Source organism: Gracilinanus agilis, chromosome 1, assembly GCF_016433145.1.
Source record: "Gracilinanus agilis isolate LMUSP501 chromosome 1, AgileGrace, whole genome shotgun sequence".
In the NCBI taxonomy this organism is placed as follows: Eukaryota; Metazoa; Chordata; class Mammalia; order Didelphimorphia; family Didelphidae; genus Gracilinanus; species Gracilinanus agilis.
Window position 1 is genome coordinate 270,071,545 of NC_058130.1, and position 23,973 is coordinate 270,095,517.

The following is a 23,973-nucleotide window of genomic DNA, read 5'->3' on the forward strand; positions in this document are numbered from 1 at the left end:
TTACTATCTATTTCCTTCTTGAGCTCTGCCAGTTTCTCCTTTATGAATATGGATGCTATACCATTTGTTGCATACATATTGAGCAGTGTTATTTCCTCATTGTTTATACTACCTTTAATCAGGATGTAATGACCTTCCCTGTCTTTTTTAATCATATCTATTTTTACTTTGGCTTTTTCAGAAATCATAATAGCCACTCCTGCCTTCTTTTTCTCATTTGACGCCCAAAAGATTTTGCTCAAGCCCTGAACCTTAAACTTGTGTATGTCTACCCACCTCATATGTGTATCTTGTAGACAACATATGGTAGGATTTTGGTTTCTAATCCACTCTGCTATTTGCTTCCGTTTTATGAGCGAGTTCATCCCATTCACATTCAGAGTTATAATTATAAGTTGTGCATTTGCTGACATTTTCGTATCCTCCCCTATTCCTACCCCCTTTTTCCTTATACTTTTTCCTTTTAAACCAGTGGTTTGCTATTGAGCCGCTATCCCTTATCCCCTCCCTTGATTAACTTCCCTTTCTACCCCCTCCCTTATTTTTCCCCCTCTTTTTGTTTTTAAAGGCCTTATGAATTTCCTCCCCCTTCTCCGCTCCCTTTTTTTGACCTCCCCACTCCCCTGCTCCCCTTGGTTTATCCCTTCTAACTTTCTCAGAAGGGTTAGATAAGAATTTTATGTCCCAATGGATAGTATAGCTACTCTTCCTTCTCCGGGTTGATTACACTGAGAGTAAGGTTTGATTATTACCTCTTAATGCTCTCTTCCTCTCCTCCTTATAATAGTATTTGTCCCCTCTCCCTCCCATGCCCTCTTTGTGTGTAATAGAATATCCTATTTTTCTTATTCACTCAAGTTTCTCTTGGTGTCCCCTGCTATTCACCCCCTCTTTTGAAGCTATACTTCTTTTAATTGTAATGTCACAGAATCCTCAAAGTTGGAAGGGATACAGAAGCCATCTAGTTCAACATCTACCTCTCTATATAACATCTCTACCAAATGATCCTACAGCATTTGCTTGAGGAAATCAATTGAGAGGGAATCCACCACCTCTTGAGACCAAAAGAGAAATTGGGCAAATTATAAATTAACTCCAAAAGAGAAAAAAAATTCACAAAAATCCTGGGCCAAGTGAATTTATCACTGATTTTCATCAAACAATTAACGAGCCAATATGTTGTGTCAATCATTTACAAAAACAAAGAATGAAGGAATCTTATCAAAATCCTTTGAGGAGTGCAGCTAGGTGGCTCAGTGGATAGAGATACAGGTCCAGCGATGAGAGGTTCCAGGTTCAAATCTGGCCTCAGACACTTCCAAATTGTGTGATCGTGGGCAAGTCTCTTAGCCTTTATTATCTAGTCCTTACCATTCTTCTGCTTAGAACCAATACCTAGTATTGATTCTAAGATGGTAAGAGGTTTTTTTTTAAGTCTTCTTTGAGATAAATATGATTCTGGCACCCAAACCAAGGAAAGAGAAAGCAGAGAAAGAAATTAAGATCTAATGTTACTAATACATATCAATTCAGAAATATTCAAGTATTAGCAAAAATGTTATAGCATCATCTTTCAAAAATAATTCACTATGACCAGGGTGGATTTATAAAACTAGAAAATAAAAATATTATAAGAAAAATGTTTATGTTGCAGAAAAAGCCATTTACAAAATATGCATTTGTGCTTTAAAAATACCAAAAAGCTTAAAAATTAAAGGTTTTTCCTTAAAATAATCAAAAATAAATATTTAAAACCAAAATCTAGAATTATCTGTAGTAGCAATAATGGAACCTTTCTTGTTAAGGCCAGGGTAAAACAAGGATGTCCATTGCTTTAACTGCTGTTTGGCCATGCTAGAAATTTTTTCTATGGCCATTTTTTCTTTGAGGGGACTTGTGATTTTGTTGATATAGGTAAGGATTCCCTCTCCCAATGAAGACTAGCACCTGTTTTCAATTTGTAATATTAGAGAATTTCCTAGGAGCACTGAAAGGTTAAGGGACTTTAATAGATCTCTGAATTGAGACCCAAATATATGTCTTCTTGACTCAATCCAACTCTCACCACTCTTGCTATCTCTCTCTCAGTTATAAGACAATACATGTTGTCTTTTAGCAATATGATAAAAATAATTTGAAGACACAAGCAACTTTTTGGCTTGTTGCAGGAACTTCAGAGAATAAATGAAAAGATTAAGTAAGATAGCTGATAGCTTCCATAAAGTAGGAGAATTAAAAAAAATAGGAATCAAAATGATTTCATAAAAATCATCAGTCTTTGGTGTTATTAGTAAAAAGGAAAAAGAGATAAGGTAAATTCCATATTGGGTAACAAATGCCCACACTGATGGGACGTAAGTGAGTATGACTACAAAACAATTTTTAAAGGAACAAAAGAAGGCCTAAATAATTTAATTCATTGTTTGTAGAGCATAGCAACAGAGTAAAAGGGACAAAGCTATTCACATTATTGAACAGATTTCATATTTTACTAAATAGTACTAAAGTCATCCTGTCTATCAGTGCCAAATCAGGTAGCTTTCTTCCCTGCCTCATCTCCATCTGAAACTTCATCTTCCTTTCTCTGGGAATTTCTGTGGGTTCTGACATGATCTTTTGCCTTATATTACCTTGAACCAGTTTGCTACCACACTTTTTGCTCAACAGCTCCAAACCCTGCTGTCCCCATTCCTTCTTTCCTTTAAAGGCTTCTTTTTATAGGAATATCTTAAGACCTTCACTAGAATGTAATCTCTCTGAAAGCAGTGACTTCCTTGCTTGCTTGTATTTATGCTCTATTGCTTAGCATAGTCCCTGAACAGTAAGAGTTTAATGAATACTTCCTCTGGCTTTCTATCCTAATCAAATTGCCCTAGAGCAGTGATGGTGAACCTATGGTATGGGTGCCAAAGATGGCATGTAGAGCATGCTCTGTGGGCATGGAAGACAGAGCTCCCCTCCCCCTTTCCACCATGCCTGACCACCTTTTTTTTAAACATTCTCCACTCCTCCATCCAGTAGCTCAATGGGAGTGTTTCCTCCCTCCCCTATGTGAGGTAAGGGATGGGGTATGGTATATGGTGGTGGTGGTGGTGGGTATGGCACTCAATCTGGGGTGGGGGTGGGGCACGGCACTCCATCTCTAAAAGGTTTGCCATCACTGCCCTAGAGTTGAAAAAGTTAAGCAATGATAATAAATTCATTTGGCATAATAAAAGGTCAAGAATAAAAAAGGCATAATAAAAACAATAGGAAAGATGAGGACTTAGCATGGCTAGATTTTATTAAATTATGCCACAAAACAGTTATTTTCAAAACTATCAGGAAGCAGATTTTAGAAAAACATAGTACTAAATCCATTGGATAGAACAATCAAAGACTTACAAACAAAATTGCACAGCAGCTCATAAAATCCAAAAACATGAACTTCTTTGAGAAAGAATTAATTAAACAGGAATTACTGTGAAAACTTAAAAGCAGATACATGAAAAATAGGTTTTAGATTAGTATCTTAAATCTAATGTCTTATCAGTTCCAATTGGATAAACAACCTCCACATATAAAAAGGCACAACTTTAAAAAAACAGAGGGAAGAGCTAAGTGGCACATTGGTTAGAGTGATAGGTCTTCAGTCAGAGATATCTGGGTTCATATGTGACCTCAGATACTTCCTAGCTGTATGACCCTGGGCAAAACACTTAACTTCAGTTGCTTAGCCCTTGCTGTTCTTCTTAGAATCGAGAATTATTTAAAAACAAACACATACATGTAAAACTCAGTGGAATTGTGCATCAGCTACGGCTAGGGGAGGGAGGAATATGAATCCTGTAACCATGGAAAAATAGTCTAAAAAATAAAAATAAAAAAAATTCACAAAGAATTCATTTAAGAAAGAGAGGGGTGGCCTAGGGTCCCACATGCCCATGTTCTTTAATGTAATTATCACCTTGTGATGTTAGCCATTTATAAGATTTTGTTCTGTTCTTTGTTTTATGTCTACAAAAATGAGTACCTCTTCAATGATGGATTTTTGGCATAAATTGAGGCAAGCCATTGATCAATGTTATTTATAGGTTAAATAGCTCCATAAACAAAGTATTTTCTTAAAGTAAAACATGAAAACATGGAAGAATATTTAAAAATAAAGCATTATCATGCTAGAAAAAAATAAACACAAAATGGGGAAAAAAGAAGGTCATGTCTTCTACAGTTATGGATAGTGGAAAAATTTGTAACCAGATAAGAAATAGAAGAGGTTATAATCAATGGCATAATCTCATTTGTATAAATTGTTAAAACTTGCACAACTAAAATGGAGACATTTAGAATATGAAGAAAAAAACTTGGGAGAAAAATCTTTTAATTAAGTCTCATGTATGACTCATCAGGGATTGATACAGTTGATAAGTGGTTAAAGAATATGAATAGTTTTTAGAAGATGAAATACAGGTTTTAAATAACCATCTGAAAAACTTTCAAAATTGTGAATCTGAGAAATGTAGATTAAAGCAACTTTGAGGTACTACCTCATACCTATCAAGTTTGCAAAAATGCTAAGGGCTTGGAAGACTTATTAATTGTTGGAGAGCCTTTGGGAAGCCTGGCATGATAATTCGTTACCAGTAGAGCCTGGTTGGAAAGCAGTTTAGAGTTGTGCAAGAAAAATTATTCAATTCAAACCATTTGAATCAAGCAAGCCCAATACTGGGACTACCTAAACAGGTTATTGACAGAAAGATAAAAACTTATATGTATAAAATGCTTCTTAGAGAAACATTATTTGTGATGAATAAAAACCCAATGATTATAGAATAGCTGTACAAATTATAGTATATGAATATAATGGAGTATTAATGCCCTGCAAGGAATGATGATTGAAGAATTCAGAGAAACAGCAGAATGAAGAAAGCAGAGTCAGAACAATGGAAACAATAACTGAAAAAAATATAAATAAATTCAATATGAAGAGGCAGCAAAACTCCAGTCCTCCTCGGTGATCATTGTTAGTATCATATTGCTTGTGATAAAAGATATAGCCTCTTTTCTCTTGGAGGAAATATACTTTATAAAAGACATGTATCTAAATATTTTTTGTTGTTTTTTTAACCTTACCATCTGTCTTAGAATCAATACTGTGTATTGGTTCAGAGGCAGAAGAATGGCAAGGGCTAGGCAAGTGGGGGTTAAGTGACTTGCCTAGGATCACATAGCCAGGAAGTGTCTGAGGTCAGATTTAAACCCAGGACCGCCATTCTCCATTGAGTCACCTAACAGCCTCCCAAAAAGTGTTTTTAAAAGAAACCAGAAAAAAATTATATGGTTGAAATAACAGGATTTTAATAGTTGTAACAGATCTTAAAGATCATCTAGTCCAATCTCATTTTACAGATGAGAAAATTGAAATCCAGAAAGATTAAGGGACTTTGCCCAAGATCACATTGGAATTAATTGACATAGTCAGGATTCAAACATAGGCTTTCTGGCTCCTGGTTCTTTCCAGTATAGCACCCTGCCTACAAATTACCTCTTTCTCTACCTTAGCTAAGCAGAGACAGCTTCCTTAGAGGACCTGAGGCGTGAGAACTGGAGATTTGAAACCAGACTGACTGGGGCATGACTTCCAGAATGAGAGTTGGTGTAGGCTTTAGGGAGGCAGAGGATGCTGGAATTGAGTTTGGTTTCCCTTCCAGACACTGCTGTGTCTTCTCTCTGAGCTAAGCCTGCATCTATGATTCCTTGGGAGTAAAAGTAGTTATATGATAAAGAGAGAATAAAAAGTAGTTATATGATAAAGAGAGAATAAAAGTAGTTATATGATAAAGAGAGAAAAAAAATAAAAATAATGCTTTGTTTTAAAAAATAGCTTTTTAAATAATCGAAAACTTTAGCAAAGTTGCAGGATACAAAATAAATGCACATAAATCATCAGCATTTCTATATATTTCCAACACATTAGAGCAGCAAGAGGTAGCAAGAGAAACACCATTTAAAATCACCCTAGACAATATAAAATACTTGGGAATCTATCTACCAAAACAAACCACAGCAATTATATGAAAACAACTACAAAACATTTTCCAAACAAATAAGACTGGATCTCAACAATTGGAAAGCCATTAATTGTTCATGGGTAGGATGAGCTAACATAATAAAAATGAACATTCTACCCAAATTAATTTACCTATTTAGCACCATACCTATCAAATTACCAAAAAACTTCTTTACTGAATTAGGAAAAACTATAACAAATTTCATTTGGAATAACAAAAGATCAAGAATATCAAGGGAAATAATGAAAAAAAATGTGAAGGAAGGGGGCCTAGCAGTACCAGATATTAAACTATACTATAAAGCAGCAGTCATCAAAACAATATGGTACTGGCTAAGAGATAGAAGGGAGGATCAGTGGAATAGACTTGGGGCTAATGACGTCAGCAAGACAGTGTATGATAAACCCAAAGAGCCCAACTTTTGGGACATGAATCCACTATTTGACAAAAACTGCTGGGAAATTTGGAAAATAATATGAGAGAGATTAGGTTTAGATCAACATCTCACACCCTACACCAAGATAAATTCAGAATGGGTGAATGACCTGAATATAAAGAGGGAAACTATAAATAAGTTAAGGGAACACAAAATAGTATACCTGTCAGATCTCTGGGAAAGGAAAGATTTTAAAACCAAGCAATAGTTAGAGAAAATTACAAAATGCAAATTAAATGGTTTTGATTATATTAAGCTAAAAAGCTTTTATACAAACAAAAACAATGTAGTCAAAATCAGAAGGGAAACAACAAGTTGGGAAAAAATCTTTATAACGAAAAACTCTGACAGGGGTCTAATTACTCAAATATACAAGGAGTTAAAGCAATTGTATAAAAAATCAAGCCATTCTCCAATTGAAAAATGGGCAAGAGACATGAATAGGCAATTTTCAGGTAAAGAAATCAAAAGTATCAATAAGCACATGAGAAAGTGTTCTAAATCTCTAATAATTAGAGAAATGCAAATCAAAACAACTCTGTGGTATCACCTCACACCTAGCAGATTGGCTAAAATGAAAGAAGGGGAGAGTAATGAATGCTGGAGGGGATGTGGCAAAATTGGGACATTAATGCATTGCTGGTGGAGTTGTGAACTGATCCAGCCATTCTGGCTGGCAATTTGGAACTATGCTCAAAGGGCTATAAAAGACTGCCTGCCCTTTGATCCAGCCATACCATTGCTGAGTTTGTACCCCAAAGAGATCCTAGATAAACAGTCTTGTACGAAAATATTTATAGCTGTGCTTTTTGTGGTGGCAAAGAACTGGAAAATGAGGGTATGTCCTTCAATTGGGGAATGGCTGAACAAATTGTGGTATATGCTGGTGATGGAGTACTATTGTAATAATAAACTGGAGGAGTTCCAGGCGAACTGGAGAGACCTCCAGGAACTGATGCAGAGTGAAAGGAGCAGAGCTAGAAGAACATTGTACCCACCCTTACCACTCTTCCACCTAGGAGCCAATACACAGAAGTTAAGGGTTTATTTTAAAAAAAAAAAGTGCTGCTGTAAATAATTGGGGTATAAAAAAACTTTTCTTTTTGACAGTGACAAATACATGCCCAGCAGTAGAATCTCCACTTTTATCACAAATTGTTTTCCAGAATGATTATACTAGTTCATAACTTCTCTAATAGTGCATTAGTGTTCTTGTCTTTCCATAACCCTTCAAGCATTGACTGTTTCTACCTTTTGTTATCTTTGCCCATCTGGAAGTACATTTTAAAGTTATTTTAAAAAATTTTAAGCCCTTACATTCAATCTTAGAATCAATACTGTGTATTGGTTCCAAGACAGAAGAGTGATAAAGGTTAGGCAACAGAGGTTAAGTGATTTGCCCAGGGTCACACAGCTAGGTCTGTCTGAGGTCAGATTTGATCCCAAGCCTCTCGCTTCGCTAGGCCTGGTTTTCAATCCACTGAGAGCCACCTAGTTGCTCCTTCAGTTGTTTTTTTAAAACCCTTGATTGTTGTTGCCCAAAATTCTTATTGGACCCCAGTTTTGAAATTTCTAATTTTAGAATGCTGTCCTGTGGTTTTTCTGCCTGGTTTAGAGTTAATTATTTGCCTAAAGTTATAAAAATAAACATACTTAACTTGACTAATGGAAGTGGTAGGAGTCCACACAGGTAATCTGATCTCATTTTAAGAATGCCAGGAGAGAAAGCTAACCTGGTCCCATGTGCTATTCTAGCAGGACTTCAACATTTTCTTGAGCCATTTGGCCTAAAATTAATCCAATTGTGGTTGGAGTGGGTTAGCAAAGTCTTTGAGATCTCAGCTGGATTTGGATCTTTAGAATATGATATTGTCGACCTATTGCTGCACACTCTAGTTCCTCTTTTAAACCCAAGTGGTCCTTTATGCCAGCTGGGAGCTGTATAGAACATATGACTTCGTCAGGCCAGCGCAGTACAGTTGATGAGTATTTTTTGCATTAGTTGCATATCAGCCTTCCTATAGTACTCCAGAAACACTCCATCATCTGCTGTCCATTGTCTCCTCCCAACTTCCAGCAAAGAAAGTGAGTGACTAAAAAGTGCTTATTTGTGGATATCATTTGAGAGAACCATCAAGTCATAGTGCTTTTATAAAGGCTAACTTTGTATTTGCCAGGATTACAACTTTATGTTCCAAAGTAGTCATATTTTGATAACTTTGAAAATTCTCAAATGTCACTATCTGAACCTTGTGGTATAGCAAAATTCTGGGCTTTGGTGATAAGAGAATAAAATGTATCATATTCATAAGTAATTGGCTTGGTTTCTTGGTTTTGTTTATTAAAACAGTTGGCTTTTTTTAAAAATAAATTTTTATTGTTGTCTTTTGTTTTTTAACATCACTACAGTTTCCCTGAATGACCTTCCATTTCCCCTCCCATAAAGCCATCTCATATAACACATAATTGAAAAAAAGGACAACCTCTTACCTTATGTCTTAGAATCAATCCTGTGCATTGGTTCCAAGGCAAAAAGAAAAGTGGGGGTTTAAGTGACTTGCACACAGGAAGTGTCTTACATCAGATTTGAACCTAGGAACTTTCATCTCTAGGCATGGGCTTTCAGTCTACTGAGCCACCTAGCTGCCCCCAACACATAATATTTTTAAGACAAAAGAAATAGGAAAAAAATCGGCATAACTGATCAGTACATTAAAAAAGTCTGAAAATATGTGCAACAAGTAATACTTGTGGACCTCACATTTTGCAAAGGAGAATATTAAGAAATGTCTCTTCATATCTCTTCATTTGAGCCATGCTTCTTTTTTTTTTTAATAGAAAATTTTTCCATGGTTACATGATTCATGTTCTTTCTCTCCCCTCCACTCCTCCCCAATCTCCCTCCTAGCGGATGCATTTTTTGGGTTTTACATGTGTCATTGATCAAGACCTATTTCCATATTATTAATAGTTGCACTGGGATGGTTGTTTAGAGTCTACATCCCAAATCATATCCGCACCAACCCATGTGTTCAAGCAGTTGTTTCTACTTCTGTGTTTCTACTTCCATAGTTCTTTCTCTGAATGTGGATAGCATTCTTTTTCATAAGTTTCTCAGAGTTGTCCTGGATCATTGCATTGCTGCTAGTAGAGCAGTCCATTACATTTGATTTTTACCACAGCGTATCCATCTCTGTGTATAATGTTCTCCTGGTTCTGCTCCTTAAACTCTGCATTAATTCCTGGAGGTCTTTCCAGTTCACATGGAATTCCTCCAGTACCATTATTCCTTTGAGCACAATAGTATTCCATCACCAGCAGATACCACAATTTGTTTAGCCATTCCCCAATTGAGGGCATATCCTTGTTTTCTAGTTTTTTGCCACTACAAAGAACGTGGCTATAAATATTTTTGTACATGTCTTTTTCCTTATTATCTCTTTGGGATAGAAACTCAGCACTGGTATGCCTGGGTCAAAGGGCAGGCAGTGTTTTAGTGCCCTTTGGGCATAGTTCCAAATTGCCATCCAGAATAGTTAGATCAATTCACAACTCCACCAGCAATGCATTCATGTCCCAATTTTGCCACATCCCCTCCAACATTCATTACTCTCCCCTGCTGTCATTTTAGCCAATTTTCTGGTTGTGAGGTGATACCTCAGAGTTGTTTTGATTTGCATTTCTCTAATTGTTAGAGATTTAGAGCACTTTCTCATGTGTTTGTTGATAGTTTTGATTTCTTTATCTGAAAATTGCCTATTCATGTCCTTTACCCATTTATTGATTGGGGGATGGCTTTATTTTTGTACAATTGATTTAGCTCCTTGTATATTTGAGTCCTTTGAGTTTTTTGTTATAAAGATTTTTTCACAATTTGTTGCTTCCCTTCTAATTTTGGTAGCATTGTTTTGGTTTGTGCAAAAACTTTTTAGTTTAATGTAGTCAAAATTATTTATTTTATATTTTGTAATTTTTTTCTAACTCTTGCCCAAGCAGTCTTTCCTTTCCCAGAGATCTGACAAGTATAATATTCTGTGCTCACCTAATTTACTTATAGTTTCCTTCTTTATATTCAAGTCATTTACCCATTCTGAGTTTATTTTGGTGTAGAGTGTGAGATGTTGCTCTAGACCCAATCTCTCCCATATTGTTTTCCAATTTTCCCAACAGTTTTTGTCAAATAGTGGGTTTTTGTCCCAAAAGCTGGGTTCTTTGGTTTTATCATGCACTGTCTTGCTGACGTCACTTACCCCAAGTCTATTCCACTGATCCTCCCTTCTTTCTCTTCACCAGTACCATATTGTTTTGATGACCACTGTTTTATAGTATAGTTTAAGATCTGGTACTGCTAGGCCACCTTCCTTCACATTTTTTTCCCATGATTTCCCTTGATATTCTTGATCTTTTGTTCTTCCAAATGTACTTTGTTATAGTTTTTTCTAATTAAGTAAAGAAGTTTCTTGGTAGTATGATAGGAATGGCACTAAATAAGTATATTAATTTGGGTAGAATGGTCATTTTTGTTATGTTAGCTCATCCTACCAATGAGCAATCAATGTTTTTTCCAATTGTTTAGATCTAGTTTTAGTTGTTTGGAAAGTGTTTTGTAGATGTGTTGGTATAATTTCTGTGTCTGTTTTGGTAGATAGGTTCCTAGGTATTTTATATTGTGTAGTGTTAAATGACATTTCTCTTTCTAACTCTTGCTGATGAGATGTGTTGAAATATATAAAAATGCTGATGATTTATGTGGATTTATTTTGTATCCTGCCACTTTGCTAAAGTTGTTGATTATTTCCACTAGCCTTTTAGTTCATTCTGTAGGATTTTTTAACTAAACCATCACATCATCTGCAAAGAGTGATAATTTGGTCTCCACATTACCTATTTTAATACCTTTAATTTCTTTTTCTTCTCTAATTGCTACTGCTATTGTTTCTAGTACAATGTTAAGTAATAAAGGTGACAGTGGGCATCCTTGTTTCACACCTGATCTTATTGAGAAGGCCTCTAATTTATCCCTATTGCATATGATGCTTGTTGATGGTTTTAGATATATACTGTTTATTATTTTTAGGAAAGGCCCTTCTATTCCTATACTTTCTAGTGTTTTCAGTAGGAATGGGTGTTGTATTTTGTCAAAGGCTTTTTCAGCATCTTTTGAGATAATCATGTGGTTTTTGTTGGTTTGCTTGTTGATATGGTCAATTATGTGAATGGTTTTCCTGAAGTTGAACCATCCTTGCATTCCTGGTATAAATCCCACCTGATCATAATGAATAACCCTCGTGATCACTTGCTGGAGTCTTTTTGCTAGTATTCTTTTTAAGATTTTTGCATCTATGTTCATTAAGGAGATTGGTTTGTAGTTTTCTTTCTCTGTTTTTGATCTACCTGGCTTTAGGATCAGTACCATATTTGTGTCATAAAAGGAATTTGGTAGAGCTCCTTCTTTGCTTATTATGTGAGCCATGCTTTATAATTTTGCAACATTCCCTTTTGACGTTTGTGTATGCTTACATTTGATTCTTTCTGTTTTGTATGTGTTGTTTTCTTGGTTCTGCTTACTTCACTCATCATCAGTTTATCTAGATCTTTATGCTTCTCTGTATTCATCACATTCTTATTTCTTAGTAATATTCTATTACATTCCTCATTCAATGGACATCTACTTGTTTTCATTTCTTTACTAACACAAAAAGGGCTGCTATTGTAGTATTCAATATAGTAATGGAATTTCATGGTCAAAGTGTATGCATATTTTAGTCATTTTATTTGTATAACTCCAAAATATTTTCCCAAATGGTTGTACTAATTCACAGCTCTACTAACAAATGCACCAGTTTACTTTTCATTCCACAACCCCTCCAATGATGACTATTGTTATATTTGTCACTTTTGCCAGTTTCCAGAATGTGAGATGAAACCTCATGGTTGTTTTGATTTGCATGTTCCTTTAATATTAGTGATTTGGAACATTTTTTCATCTGTTTGTTAATAGTTTGCAGTTCTTTTGAGAATTATTCGTTTATATCTTTTGATTACTTATCCATTTATTATGTATTGAGGAATGGCTTTTGGTTATATATACCACCTCCCTCCACATAAATATACACATAAATTGTATTTCTTGAATATTGCTGTTCAGTTATTTTAGTCATGTCTGATTCTTTATTGCTCCATTTGGAGTTTTCTTGGCAAAGATACTGGAGTGGTTTGTCATTTCCTTTTCCAACTCATTTTACAGATGAGGAAAACAAGGCAAACGATATTAAGTTACTTGGCCAGGGTCCACAGTTAGTAAGTGGTTTAGGACAGCTTTGAACTCAAGTCCTTTGGACTCCAGGCCTGGCACTTTATCTACTGTATCACCTAGTCGCCCTATTTCTTGAATTCCAAAACCTTATTGGAGAAATTTACAATTTTTCCTATTCAACTACTTCCCGTCTTACCCTAAGTGAATACATTTTTTCTGAACAGAAGCTTTCCAATTACATGTAATTAATTGTTTATTTTGTCTTTTGGAATTGCCTCTATTCATTGTTTGGTTAAGAATTCATCTTGTGTCCATAGCTGTGAGATATATGATGTTTCTCTTCTAATTATTTTTAATAATGGTCTGATCTTTACTAGTAAGATCACTTATCTGTTTAGAATGTTTTGTAGAATCTGGTATAAGATGTTGGTTTAAGTCACAATGCTTTCCAGTTTTTCCAGAAGTTTTTATCAAGTAGAATTTCTGTTCTAAGTAATTTATGTTTTATGTTTTGTTGAATTCCATTGTTTCTGATTCTCTATCATCTAGTCCAGTGATGGGCAAACTTTTTAAAGAGGGGGCCAAAGGAAAGGAAATGCTCATCTGTCAGTTTCTAAGGCAACTCTTTCGAAATTTCATTGGATTGTGTCCTACTCATTGTATTTGTCAGACTAGGAATAACTTCGAGCGGCCAGATAGAACATTTCTTAAGGGGGCCAGATCTGACCCGTGGGTCGTAGTTTGCCCATCACTAATCTAGTCTGTTATATTGATTCCCCTTTTTTTTAACCAATAACAGATGTTTTTGATAAATACTGCTTTATAATATAGTTTGAGACCTAGAAGTGCTAGTCCCCTTTAATCCCTACCTCTTTTAATAATTTCTTTTGATATTCTAGGTCTTTTGTTTTTTTTTTTAATGAGTTTTGTTATTTTTTTCAGGTTCTATAAAGTAGCCCTTTGATAGTTTGAATGGTATAGCATTAAAAGTACAAATTAACTCTAGTAGTATTGCCATTTTTACCATATAGGCATGGCCCAATCATGAGCACTGAATGAGCACTCTTTTGTTTAAGTTATTTATTTCTTTAAGGATCACTTTGTAACTGAATATTTATAAGTTCTTTGTTTGCTTTAATAGATTGATTCCCCAGATTCTGCATCTTATAGTTATTTGGAATTAGGTCTCCCTTTCTCTTATCGCCTTTTGGATTTCATTATTTTATGGAAAGGCAGTTTATTTTGAGGATTTATTTTGTAGTTTTTAACTTTACTGATACTATTGTCTTGATTACTACCTGCTCATTCTCTTAAGTTTTCCAAGTATATAATCTTCATCATTAAAACCTATCTTTGTGCTTTTAGTTTCTTTTTACCAGGTTGGCTTTTGAGAATGAAGAAAAGTATCTCTTAAGAGAACTAATATTCCAAATACATTTCTAATTGTTAAATGAATAGCTGTATTTTCTATCTTTATTTTGGAGCATATTGGGATGATGCTAAGATGCTCTTGACTTTGGCCTTATTTTATTCTTCCTATTCTTCTTGACCCCCATATGCTCTACTAATCTTTTTTTTTTTCCTGTAGGTAGGGTTATGACTAACCTTGAACACAAAAGCCCAGGCCCATTTAAAGACTGCTTCTTTTGTTCACTTTTGAGGATTGGGAGCTGTTTAAAAGGCTTTTTTTTTTCCTTTTGGTTTGTTTGAATGTTTTAAAGTAGTCCTAGCTTAGAAGGGACCCCACTGAGTGTGAGGCATTTCCTGAATATAGTGTTTTCCTCACCCTAAGAGAGCTCTGTGCTGTTTTGACAGTACAGAAATACTCTGCCATTTGGGCTGATTTCAGAGGAGGAACACTCTTCCCAGCATACTGTTTGACCTCCTTTCAGTTCAGCATATCTCTTTGTAAGAAAATTTCATATTGATTGTTATTATCTTTAGACCTGTTTTACTTTTCTTGAAGCCTAAGAAATGGGGTGACCTCGGAGATTTGGAAATTTGGGAGCATGTGAGTGTCTTTTATAAATAGTAATCTAATTATTAGTAATATAGGCAGTTATTTTTGTTTTGAAACCATCTTCTTCTTTGGGCTAAGAAGGAGCATAAATTGCCCCTTAAACTAATTTTAACTGAAATCCTTTTTTTTTTTTTTGTTATATCATACTAGCCCAGCTTTCCTTTCATTATTTTTTTAGCCTTAACTAAATGATAATTACCTAGGCAGCTGGTATAATTTGAGTTCACTTGTGGATCTCAGTTGAGATGATTTCTTTTCAAAAAGAATTTGTTTAAAATTCCCTCTTTTTCATTATCTTCAAACTTATTTGTTAATTCTCAAGAACACTAGTTGCCCTTTCCCTGGAATTGAGCATGAGATGGAACATTGGTTCATTTCTTCAATTGAGTATATAACAGATTGAAGGTGGTAGTTAAATGGTTAGATGACTACTGGTTCCTAAAATAAAAACTCTGTTCTTGTACTGATAGAGACAATCAATAAGTAGTTAATAGTCAGTGGCAGCTATTTGACTTAGGAGGGAGTAATATGTTACCTTTGGAAAAAACTACCCTGCCTGCGTAAGCTCAGGAAAATGAATAATAAAATGAATTAGCACCATCTGGTCTGAAAAGTCCCCACTAGGAAAGAAAATTTATTTAAAAAAACAATAATTGACAAATTTTCCCCTTTTCTGCCTCAATGGACTAATTTTAGAACAACTTATTGAATTAACTGTTAGTTTTTATTGAATCAGCTGCTTGTTTTAAAAAATTTATCTACACATTCTTTTTTTTTTTTAATGCACATGAGCAAAATTGTCAGGCAGCTACATTGATCTAGGTGAGCTCTAATAAAGATGGTATAGATATAGAGCCAGTGACTTCTCTTATTACCAAACATGATGATCTTTTCTCAGTCCTTATCCATTTTTCCTATTCTTATTCTATTTCATCTGACACTGCAGATCATACTCTCTTCCTGAATACTTTCTTCTTTCTATGTTTATGTGACACTACTCTCCTGATTTCCTTCCTAGCTATCTGACCACTTCTCAGTCTCATCTAAGATAAGATAACATGTAAAGGACTTTGCAAAAATTAAAGTGTTGTATAAATCTGCTACTGATCATTACTCTAATCACTATCTCAATTGTGTGTATTCTCTAAAACTCTGTGTTTAGTTTCATATCTATAAAATAAAGAATATAATAGCACCTATCTCCTACAGTTGTTGTAAGGATCAAATGAGATAATATTAGTAAAGTACTTTATAAACCTTAAAGCCCTGTGTAAAGACTATTATTACTAATGTTATTATCTTTATCCAGCTTCATTTGCATGTCATCAACTGTTTGTTGGGCATTTCACACTGAATGTCCTGAAGATGTCTTAAATGCAATATGTCCAACACAAAACTCCTATTTTCCTCCAAACCCACTCCTCTTCCAAACTTGAGTAAATAAATGAAAAAGGATTTGTTAAATACTCTATGCTAAACACTGAGGATACAAATACAGAAATCATGATAGCCTCTGCCCTTAAAGGAAGCTTACATTCCAGTAGAGAAGGGGAAATACATAAAAAGGAATAATGGTCAGAGAGGAATATTGTGATTTGAAATTTGAAGATGTGTTCACTGGTGCTATCAGGTAGTATTGAGTTAATTGTAATTCTACAACTGGAAAGGGAAGATGGGAAGGATGGTGTGGTGATAATATGTTTTTTGGCAAGGAAGCTGGGAAAGAGATCGCCAAGGAATAAAATTAGGTATGGTTGGAACTGCCCTTGTAGAGTGGGGCAGCTAGGTGGCTCATCAAATATAGAGCCAAACCTGGAGTTGAGAGGATATGGGTTCAAATCTAGCCTTTGACACTTCTGAGCTTTGTAGCTCTGGGCAAGTCACTTATAACCTTCACAGCCTAGCCCTTACTGCTCTTCTGCCTTGAATTGATACTTCATATCAATTCTAAGACAGAATAAGGGTTTAAAAATAAAACAAAACAGTTTAAACAAAGGGGCTCCAAAGTTGGAGTTTTTGAGATTAAAGGACATGGTCTCTTCAGCTGGTAAGATAATTGTTGGGAAGATGACATATTTCTGTGGAAGGCCCCACTGTTCTTCTACTCTTTTAAGTTTGTAACCTCATGTTATCCTCAACTTCTCACTCCTACATGTCCAGCCAAATCTTACTGTTTCTACCTCCACAACATTTCTTGCATCCGACTGCTTCTTTCCACTCAGAGCTGTTACTACCTTAGTTCAGGCCCTCATTATCATCTCTCATCTAGACTATTTCAGTGACTGCCTAGTTTCCCTGCCTCAAGTCTTTACACACTCCAATCTATCCTTCACACAGTTGTCAACATGACTTTTCATTACTGTCTGATTGTTTCAGTCCTTAACAAATTCTAGTGGCTCCCTATTTACCTCTAGGATAAAATATATTTTACTTCTCTTCTCCATCCTGTCTTTTCAGCCCTATTATATATAACTACTGTCTCCTCATTCTGCAGTCCAGCTAAGCTGACCTTTTCTTTGTTTCTCATACATTACACCATCTCCCTTCCTCAAATCAGCCTCATTGAACTCCCCTCTTCCTTCACCACTTCTGACATAAAGCCTTCCCTGATCTCCTCAGTTCTACCTATATGTGTACGTGCTGTCCCCGTGAGAGAATGTAAGCTCTTTGGGAGTAGGGATTGTTTCATTTTAAAAAATATTTGACCTAGAATAATGCCTGGCATGGTAGGCCCGTTGTTTGAATGATTGCTTAGCTAAAGTAAATTGAGTATTTAAAAGGGAAGATGGTCTGAAGCCAGGATTTGGAGGTTAGCTGGCTTTATTAGATAAATGTATTCAGTAAAGGTTTTATTTTTATTGAAAATATCTAAATAGAAGCAGCTAGGTGGCTCAATGGATAGAGAGCTAGGTCTGGACATGAGAGTTCCTAAGTTCAAATGCCACCTCAGACACTTATGTGACCCTGGGCAAGTCACTTAATCCCAATTACCTTGCCCTTAGTATTGATTCTAAGACAGAAGGTAAGGGTTTTAAAAAAGAAAAGAAAAGGCCCAAATAGTAGAATTGATTTTTAAAATAGATAATCATCCTTGGAGTTGTGACAAGCCTTTATGGTAAGAAGTTAAAGCCCAAATCCTTCAAGACTTTAGCTGTTGCTGGCTTGTTAAAAGTCACATGGTTGATTATTGGTATTGGTATTGGTATTGGGGAGTATTGGTAACTGTAAGGAGTGTCCTAAATTGAAGCAAATTCCATATTTTAGCTAACTTTGCCATTTATCAGTTGCTGTATGTATTAAGTTCAATCTCACAAAGTGCTCTAGACATAAGATAGCCTTGTTCTCAGCCCTCAATGCTAACCTTTGGTTTCTGCCTTCCACAGTATGGACAAAGACAGTGTTGACATGCACCAGGAATTGACTGCTCTCAAGACCAAGTTCCAAGAGATGCGAAAAGTGATTAGCACTATGCCGGGGATCAGTGCGAGTCCAGAACAGCAACAGCAGCAACTGCAGAGTCTTCGGGAACAAGTCAGAACCAAAAATGAACTTTTGCAAAAATATAAGAGTCTCTGTATGTTTGAAATCCCCAAAGAATAAAACAGGCATGTAACAGTGACAGAAGTGACAAAAACTGAACCAGAAAAGCCAAGATTGCATTCTCTCTTCCCTCCCCTGCCCCTCTTCTGTGGCTCTATATGGATCCCAGCTACTCATTCTCTTGAGCAGCTCTTTTCATATTTCTTTGTTGGCTGTGCTCAGTGGTTAGGTCACCGGGGCTGGTTAGAGGCATGCATACAAGCATTTTCTGATGTGAATTAAAGGCCCTGTAATGGAAGTGAGCAATATACTTTCATGGGGGCTGAAACTATATGGCTGCCTCCTGGGAAGTAACCATCTGTCACATCTTCTGGTTCTGACAGCAATACTGGAATACACAGTGGGAAAGAGGGTATTTGTTCCCTTCCCCTCCCATCCCACACTCCCTTCCCCTTGGATGTGTTCAGTGTGTACAAGGTACATATTGTTCTTATTATGGAAGTTTCATGAAATTTTTGCATAGAATTAATTGGCCAAATTATTCTTCATGCTGCTTGGATTTAATATGATTAATAGGTGGCTCTGTGAGAATGAATAAAATTTTGAATGTGTGGAGGCACCACAGGGAGGATTTTTTTTTTTTTTTTGTTCATGGCAGTGTCAGAGCCCTAAATAGCATGTTTTCTTTCTGTGTTTTAACCAGTAAAGATAGCAATGTCAGTGGGGGTGTCAGTCAGTGAGTCTCCTGTGAGGTAACTTCCAAAGCCCTCATACTGTCCAGGTCTTGCTATGCCTACAAATTTTTGCTACTCAGATTTTCCCCTGCTGTCTTCATTTAGCACATTTGGCCACACTTTTTAGTGCCAGAGTAAACAATTATGCCAGGATGGCCAAATCAGCTCTATTTATATGGCTGTACCCTTTGGGATGGAGAGAAGCAGGTGGGTCTATACTACTTAAGCAAAATGATTATTTGGGTGTGCACAGAACATCTCCTGGCTCCTGGCCCTGCTTGATGTTTAGATTCAAACTGTTAAGCTGGGGGGAAAAAAATCAATAATTTCCCTGCTGGTCTTCTGTGACTGACTATTAACCAACACATTTAATTCGAAGTCTCATCTAAATGGCAGTTCTCATTATTCTAATCTTTGGGTGTGGGACAGTGTTATGAATATGCCAGAGGGAAAGAGTGGCTCAGACACTGTAGTTGTACATTTGGGTTCTGTTTTTCAAATATTTGTCAAGTGCCTTCATGTTTTCCCAGACCTGCCTCATATTTGTCAGGTTGACAGCTTTGTACCAACTTCCTTGACTGTTAAAATCAGCATCAAAGTTGCTTTCTTGCCTCTCAAAGACAAGTCAGTTAATATTATTTAGGATAAGAGTTTGGATTCCTAACCTTTGCTAATCCAGCCAAGTGCCTGGAATAATGCTGTATACCTACTGGAATTTCAACAAGTGTTTGTTGAAAAGGGTGTTCTTTGAGATCTTTTTGGAAGAGATTAAGTCTGAGAAGTCCCTGTCTTCAGCAAGTAGAACTTCAGTGATCTGTTTATTTACTGCATAACTGGGAGCCAAGAGCTCACCCACAGTAGCTAGAATGTGTCTGGTACAATAAGACAGCAGGGGACACTATATCGAAGGAGGACAATAGCTCTTGATTGCTTTCTACAATCTAGGTCTGAACTGAACTAGGTTAACTAGGTTGTCAGGGGAAAAGCCAAGGACATTTAGATTAGTTCTACCTTGTCACATATTACTAACCAAATCCCATAGGGATTGGTTTAGGAACTAGACCTGTGATTTCATTGGTATAGAGAACAGCTGGCTGAGGAAACGCCCTCTACCAAGACAGGTCAAAACCTTTTCTGGAAATTAGTCTTCGAGAGTTGCCAAGCGCACTAAGAGGTTAAATGAATTCTTGCCAGGGGTCACAAAGTATGTCAGTGGTGGAAGGTGAACCAGCCTTTCCTGGTTTTGAGGCAGACCCTGTTACCTCTATATTTTCATATTACCTCTCAATCAAATCCATGATTTCCTGGCCATTTTATATGAATTTGTATGTGGACCTAATCTGACAGGAAATCCGAAATGAGCTGTGTCAGGTTCAAATATAAACTTGCTTGAATTGGCTACAGCAGGATACCTCCTCGTTTTATCATCTGTATCTGTGAATACCCATTTGGGGGGTTAATTAAAATGTCTGGTATGGTATTGATGACTTTTTTTAGCATGTAATTAACTTAACATATCAGAAGCCTATGCCTTTTGTTATGTTTTCTCTCTCTGTATTTAGATTTTATAAAAATGAGTACAAGAAGTCTTAATATTGTCTCTATTTTGAATGTCCCTGTAAAAACTTCACTTGGGAGCAGGCACAGTGATATTTAACTTGAACTTTTCCAGGGGAGAAATTGGCAAATGTAAAAAATTGGGATTTGATTTATTGCTTTCTTAATTATCAAGACTTAAGAAAATATTGGAGAAAGTGTCAGTAATGTAGATTGAACAGAAAAGGATGTCCTGTGTGTATTTCTTGAAAGCTGGTTATTAAATATTTACCAACACACTCCTACTTCTTGGATAGTACTATTTGTCACAGAGGAGCAGCTTAATGAATGTTAACGTGAACCCTCCACAACTTAACTGTTGTTCCTCTGTATCCCACCATGATTGTGTGATTTTCATAGGTAGAAATACCTTTTTCATATACCAAGGGTTCAAGTCTTACTACTTTTGTTGCTTAAAAACCTTGGGCTCAGTAAAAAATGGTTGAACCACTCAGGACATGTGATGCCTTTGTGCTCTTCTATCTACTTTATTAAAAAAAAAGTTTTCATTACCCTGTCACCAGCACCAAAGAAAAGAACTCATCTTAGCTCATGTAGTGTTGGGACCATAAAAAATCAGAAAGGAAGGAATAATATTTAAAAGTATTAAAGATCATAGAATTTAAAGCTGGAAGCAGCCTTAGAAAGGTTATCCAACCCCTTCTTTTTACAGAGGAGGAAACAAAGGCCCAGGGAGCATGAGTGTCTGGTCCAAGGTCATATACTTAGTCATTGGCACTAACTACACACACAGCATGGAAGACACTTACATTCTAATGATTTGAAAGTGAGTTTAAGAAGATACTGAAATGCTTCCATTTTTTTTCAGCACTCTCTATGGTCTTCTTACATATGGAAGTTATATATAGCACTTTTGATTTCTTGAAGCACTAGTTTTGCCTTTGAATGATTATCTGCAGCTTTTTCTTAGGGCAGTTTTCCTTTTATTAAAAATGCTGATGCTATTTTCAGAATGCCAAAATTTTATAGCAGAGTTCTGGCAAAAGTCATAACACTGGCTGGAAATTTAAATTCCACAGCAGTGGAAAACAGTTGTTTCTACTCCTCTGCACCCACCATTTAAAAAAAAAAAAAAAAGGCAAACCAAGTTTTCCATTTTAAATGACTTTATTTTGCTTAAAAAAAATAATCATAACATTTCCACATATACACACACAGTATAAACACTTAAAAAAGATTTTGTTCATGTCCATGACAACATATCTACTATAAAGTGCAATTTTCCCCCTTTTTTCCACTGAAAACACATGTAAACACAGTTTGATTTTGTTGGGGTTTTTAACCCACAATCACATCCCAGGTTTGGTACCTGAAGGAAGAGGATCTTGCCAGATGCTTGTGGCAGTTCAGGAGTCTTATATTAGAAAATACCTCCCTTTTTTTTGTATTCTGGCAAAATACATAAAAAGTTGCACACTTCCAGACCACTACCCCCACCCCATGCACATTTCTGTCCTTTCCTAAGACCCCCCTATGATGGGCATTTCTCCTTCCCCACCATGGTTTAGATGCGGCCCTCTAGTCATCTCTTTCCTTCTCCCAAGTTTCAGGTGCTCCAAAGGAAGAGCACCACTAGTTCACCATGACCTCATCATAGGAGGAGGGGAAGGGCAGATGGTAAGTACCCCCAGGGTAGCTGACTTGGAGGTCAGATGCCAGCCTGGAGCCCATGCCACCGGGAAAGGGTCAGCCAGAACATCTTGTTTTTTACTTAAACAAAAAAAATCTTCTTTGTTTTAGTTACTAGTTTAGTAAAAGGAGAAGAGTGGGTGGCTCCTAGCTGATGACACAGCGCTCTTTGTCCTTGGCCTGGCTGCCCCCAATGGCTTTCTCCCGGATGTACATGAGGTCACTGTGGACACTGGGCCTCCGGGCGAAGGGAGCCACGATGCCATAGGCCTCTCCTGACCCACCTCCACTACCCTCTTTCAAGAGTTTTTTGTTCTTCAGAGCCTTCTTATGCAATATGTCACAGTACTGGATTGAGACCTTTCGGTGAAGGTCAGGGCTCATTTCACTGGGCAGTTTGGCCATGGTGAAAAGGGCCTGGAACATCTGGTCCAGGCTGCTGTTCTTCTTTGCGGAGATCTCAAAGTAGGCACAGCGCTGAGGATCATCTCCCACCAGCTTTTCTATCTCCCGGGACTCCACCTCTCTGTAAAAATCTCTGTCCCCTTTGTTGCCACAGATGACCAGGGGCACTTCAATGTTCTCCTTGGTCTTGTTCTTCAGGCAAGACTTTGTGTCTAGAATCTGCTGTTTAAGGCGCTGCACCTCCTCGAAGGAATCTCGGTTATCCAGGCTGAAGACCAGGATAAAGACGTCTCCTGCAAGAGGGAGGGAAGAAAGACACACAAGGTTAGGGAGACTGAGCAGACCAGCAACAACTTTAACAGAGCCGGGCTGGGGAAGCGAGGAGGGTCCCTCTTTAGAGTGGCTGCAACAGGAGGGCACGGACCTTGGAGAGGCAGGGGGGAAAGGAAGTGACAGGCCAACAGAAGCCAAGATTACTGGACACCAGACCAAGTTTGGGAGAATGATTGTGGCTTAGGGGAAGGGCGCTCTGAGTTCAGACTCGGAGGTCTACCAGCTGCTTGGGTGGAAAGGGCAGGGCGGGACAGAGATACTTAGGCAGGGAGTGCTAGGGAGAAGGGGTCCGTTCTGCTAAGGGGGTCGATAAAGGCGGAGGAGTGGCCCCAGCCCCCACATACCTGTGAGGATGGAGAGGCGCCGCATAGCTGGGAAGGGGTGGTTGCCCGACGTGTCCAAAATGTCCAGCTGATAGACTTCCCCGCGGATGGAGTAGAACTTGCGGTGGAAGTCCTCGATTGTGGGCGTGTAAGCGTCCTCGAAACGACCCGTTAGGAAGCGCGACACGATGGCCGTCTTGCCCACCTTCGAAGAGCCCAGGATGACCATCCGGTAGCAGTTCTTGGCCGGAATGTTCAGCTCCGACTCACTGGGGCACATCTTCTTGATCATAGCTGCCAGTTTCATTTGTGGTAAAAGGAGACGGGAAGGGAAGAGAGAGAAAGTGAGGGCTTGAAAGGGGGGAAGAAGGCGAAGAGGCGGAGGAGGACGTCGGCTGGACAACAGGAGCGCGGCAGGGTACGGAGGCAAAGTGGCCTGCAGGTGATCGCGAGCGAACTGTGAGGAGGAGGAACAGGCTGGGCTTGGCGTGGACTCTCTGGCAAAGAGCTCGACTTAGCTTTCTCCCGCCGACACCGCCTCTTTTATATAGAGAACCAAGGGCAGCCGCCCCGCCCTCCCAGCATCTGTGCGTCAAGCCGGGGCTGGCCGCCCCGGGCTGGTGAGTGCTG

At 37.4% G+C, this 23,973-nt stretch overlaps 2 protein-coding genes across 3 annotated transcripts in view; one reads left to right on the plus strand and one right to left on the minus strand.

Moving 5' to 3' along the window:
• Positions 1-18,921, plus strand: part of MED9 (mediator complex subunit 9) — a 29,172-nt gene extending 10,251 nt beyond the window's left edge. The window contains exon 2 of the mRNA XM_044657572.1: positions 18,146-18,921. Within this exon, the coding sequence (XP_044513507.1) occupies positions 18,146-18,362 (217 nt within the window). The 3' untranslated portion in view covers positions 18,363-18,921. The remainder of the gene's footprint in view (positions 1-18,145) is intronic.
• A 2,462-nt stretch (positions 18,922-21,383) lies between these two features.
• On the minus strand, positions 21,384-23,939 carry RASD1 (ras related dexamethasone induced 1). 2 transcript variants are annotated; one of them, XM_044657573.1, is made up of 2 exons: positions 23,365-23,939; positions 21,384-22,980 (listed from the first exon to the last, which is right to left on the minus strand). In XM_044657573.1, the coding sequence occupies exons 1-2, from the start codon at positions 23,648-23,650 to the stop codon at positions 22,430-22,432; spliced, it is 837 nt and encodes a 278-aa protein (XP_044513508.1). In that variant the 5' UTR covers positions 23,651-23,939; the 3' UTR covers positions 21,384-22,429. The 2 variants fall into 2 exon arrangements, with proteins under 2 accessions (XP_044513508.1, XP_044513509.1); XM_044657574.1 differs by having other exon boundaries at positions 22,764-22,906.
• Between the last annotated feature and the right edge of the window lie 34 nt (positions 23,940-23,973).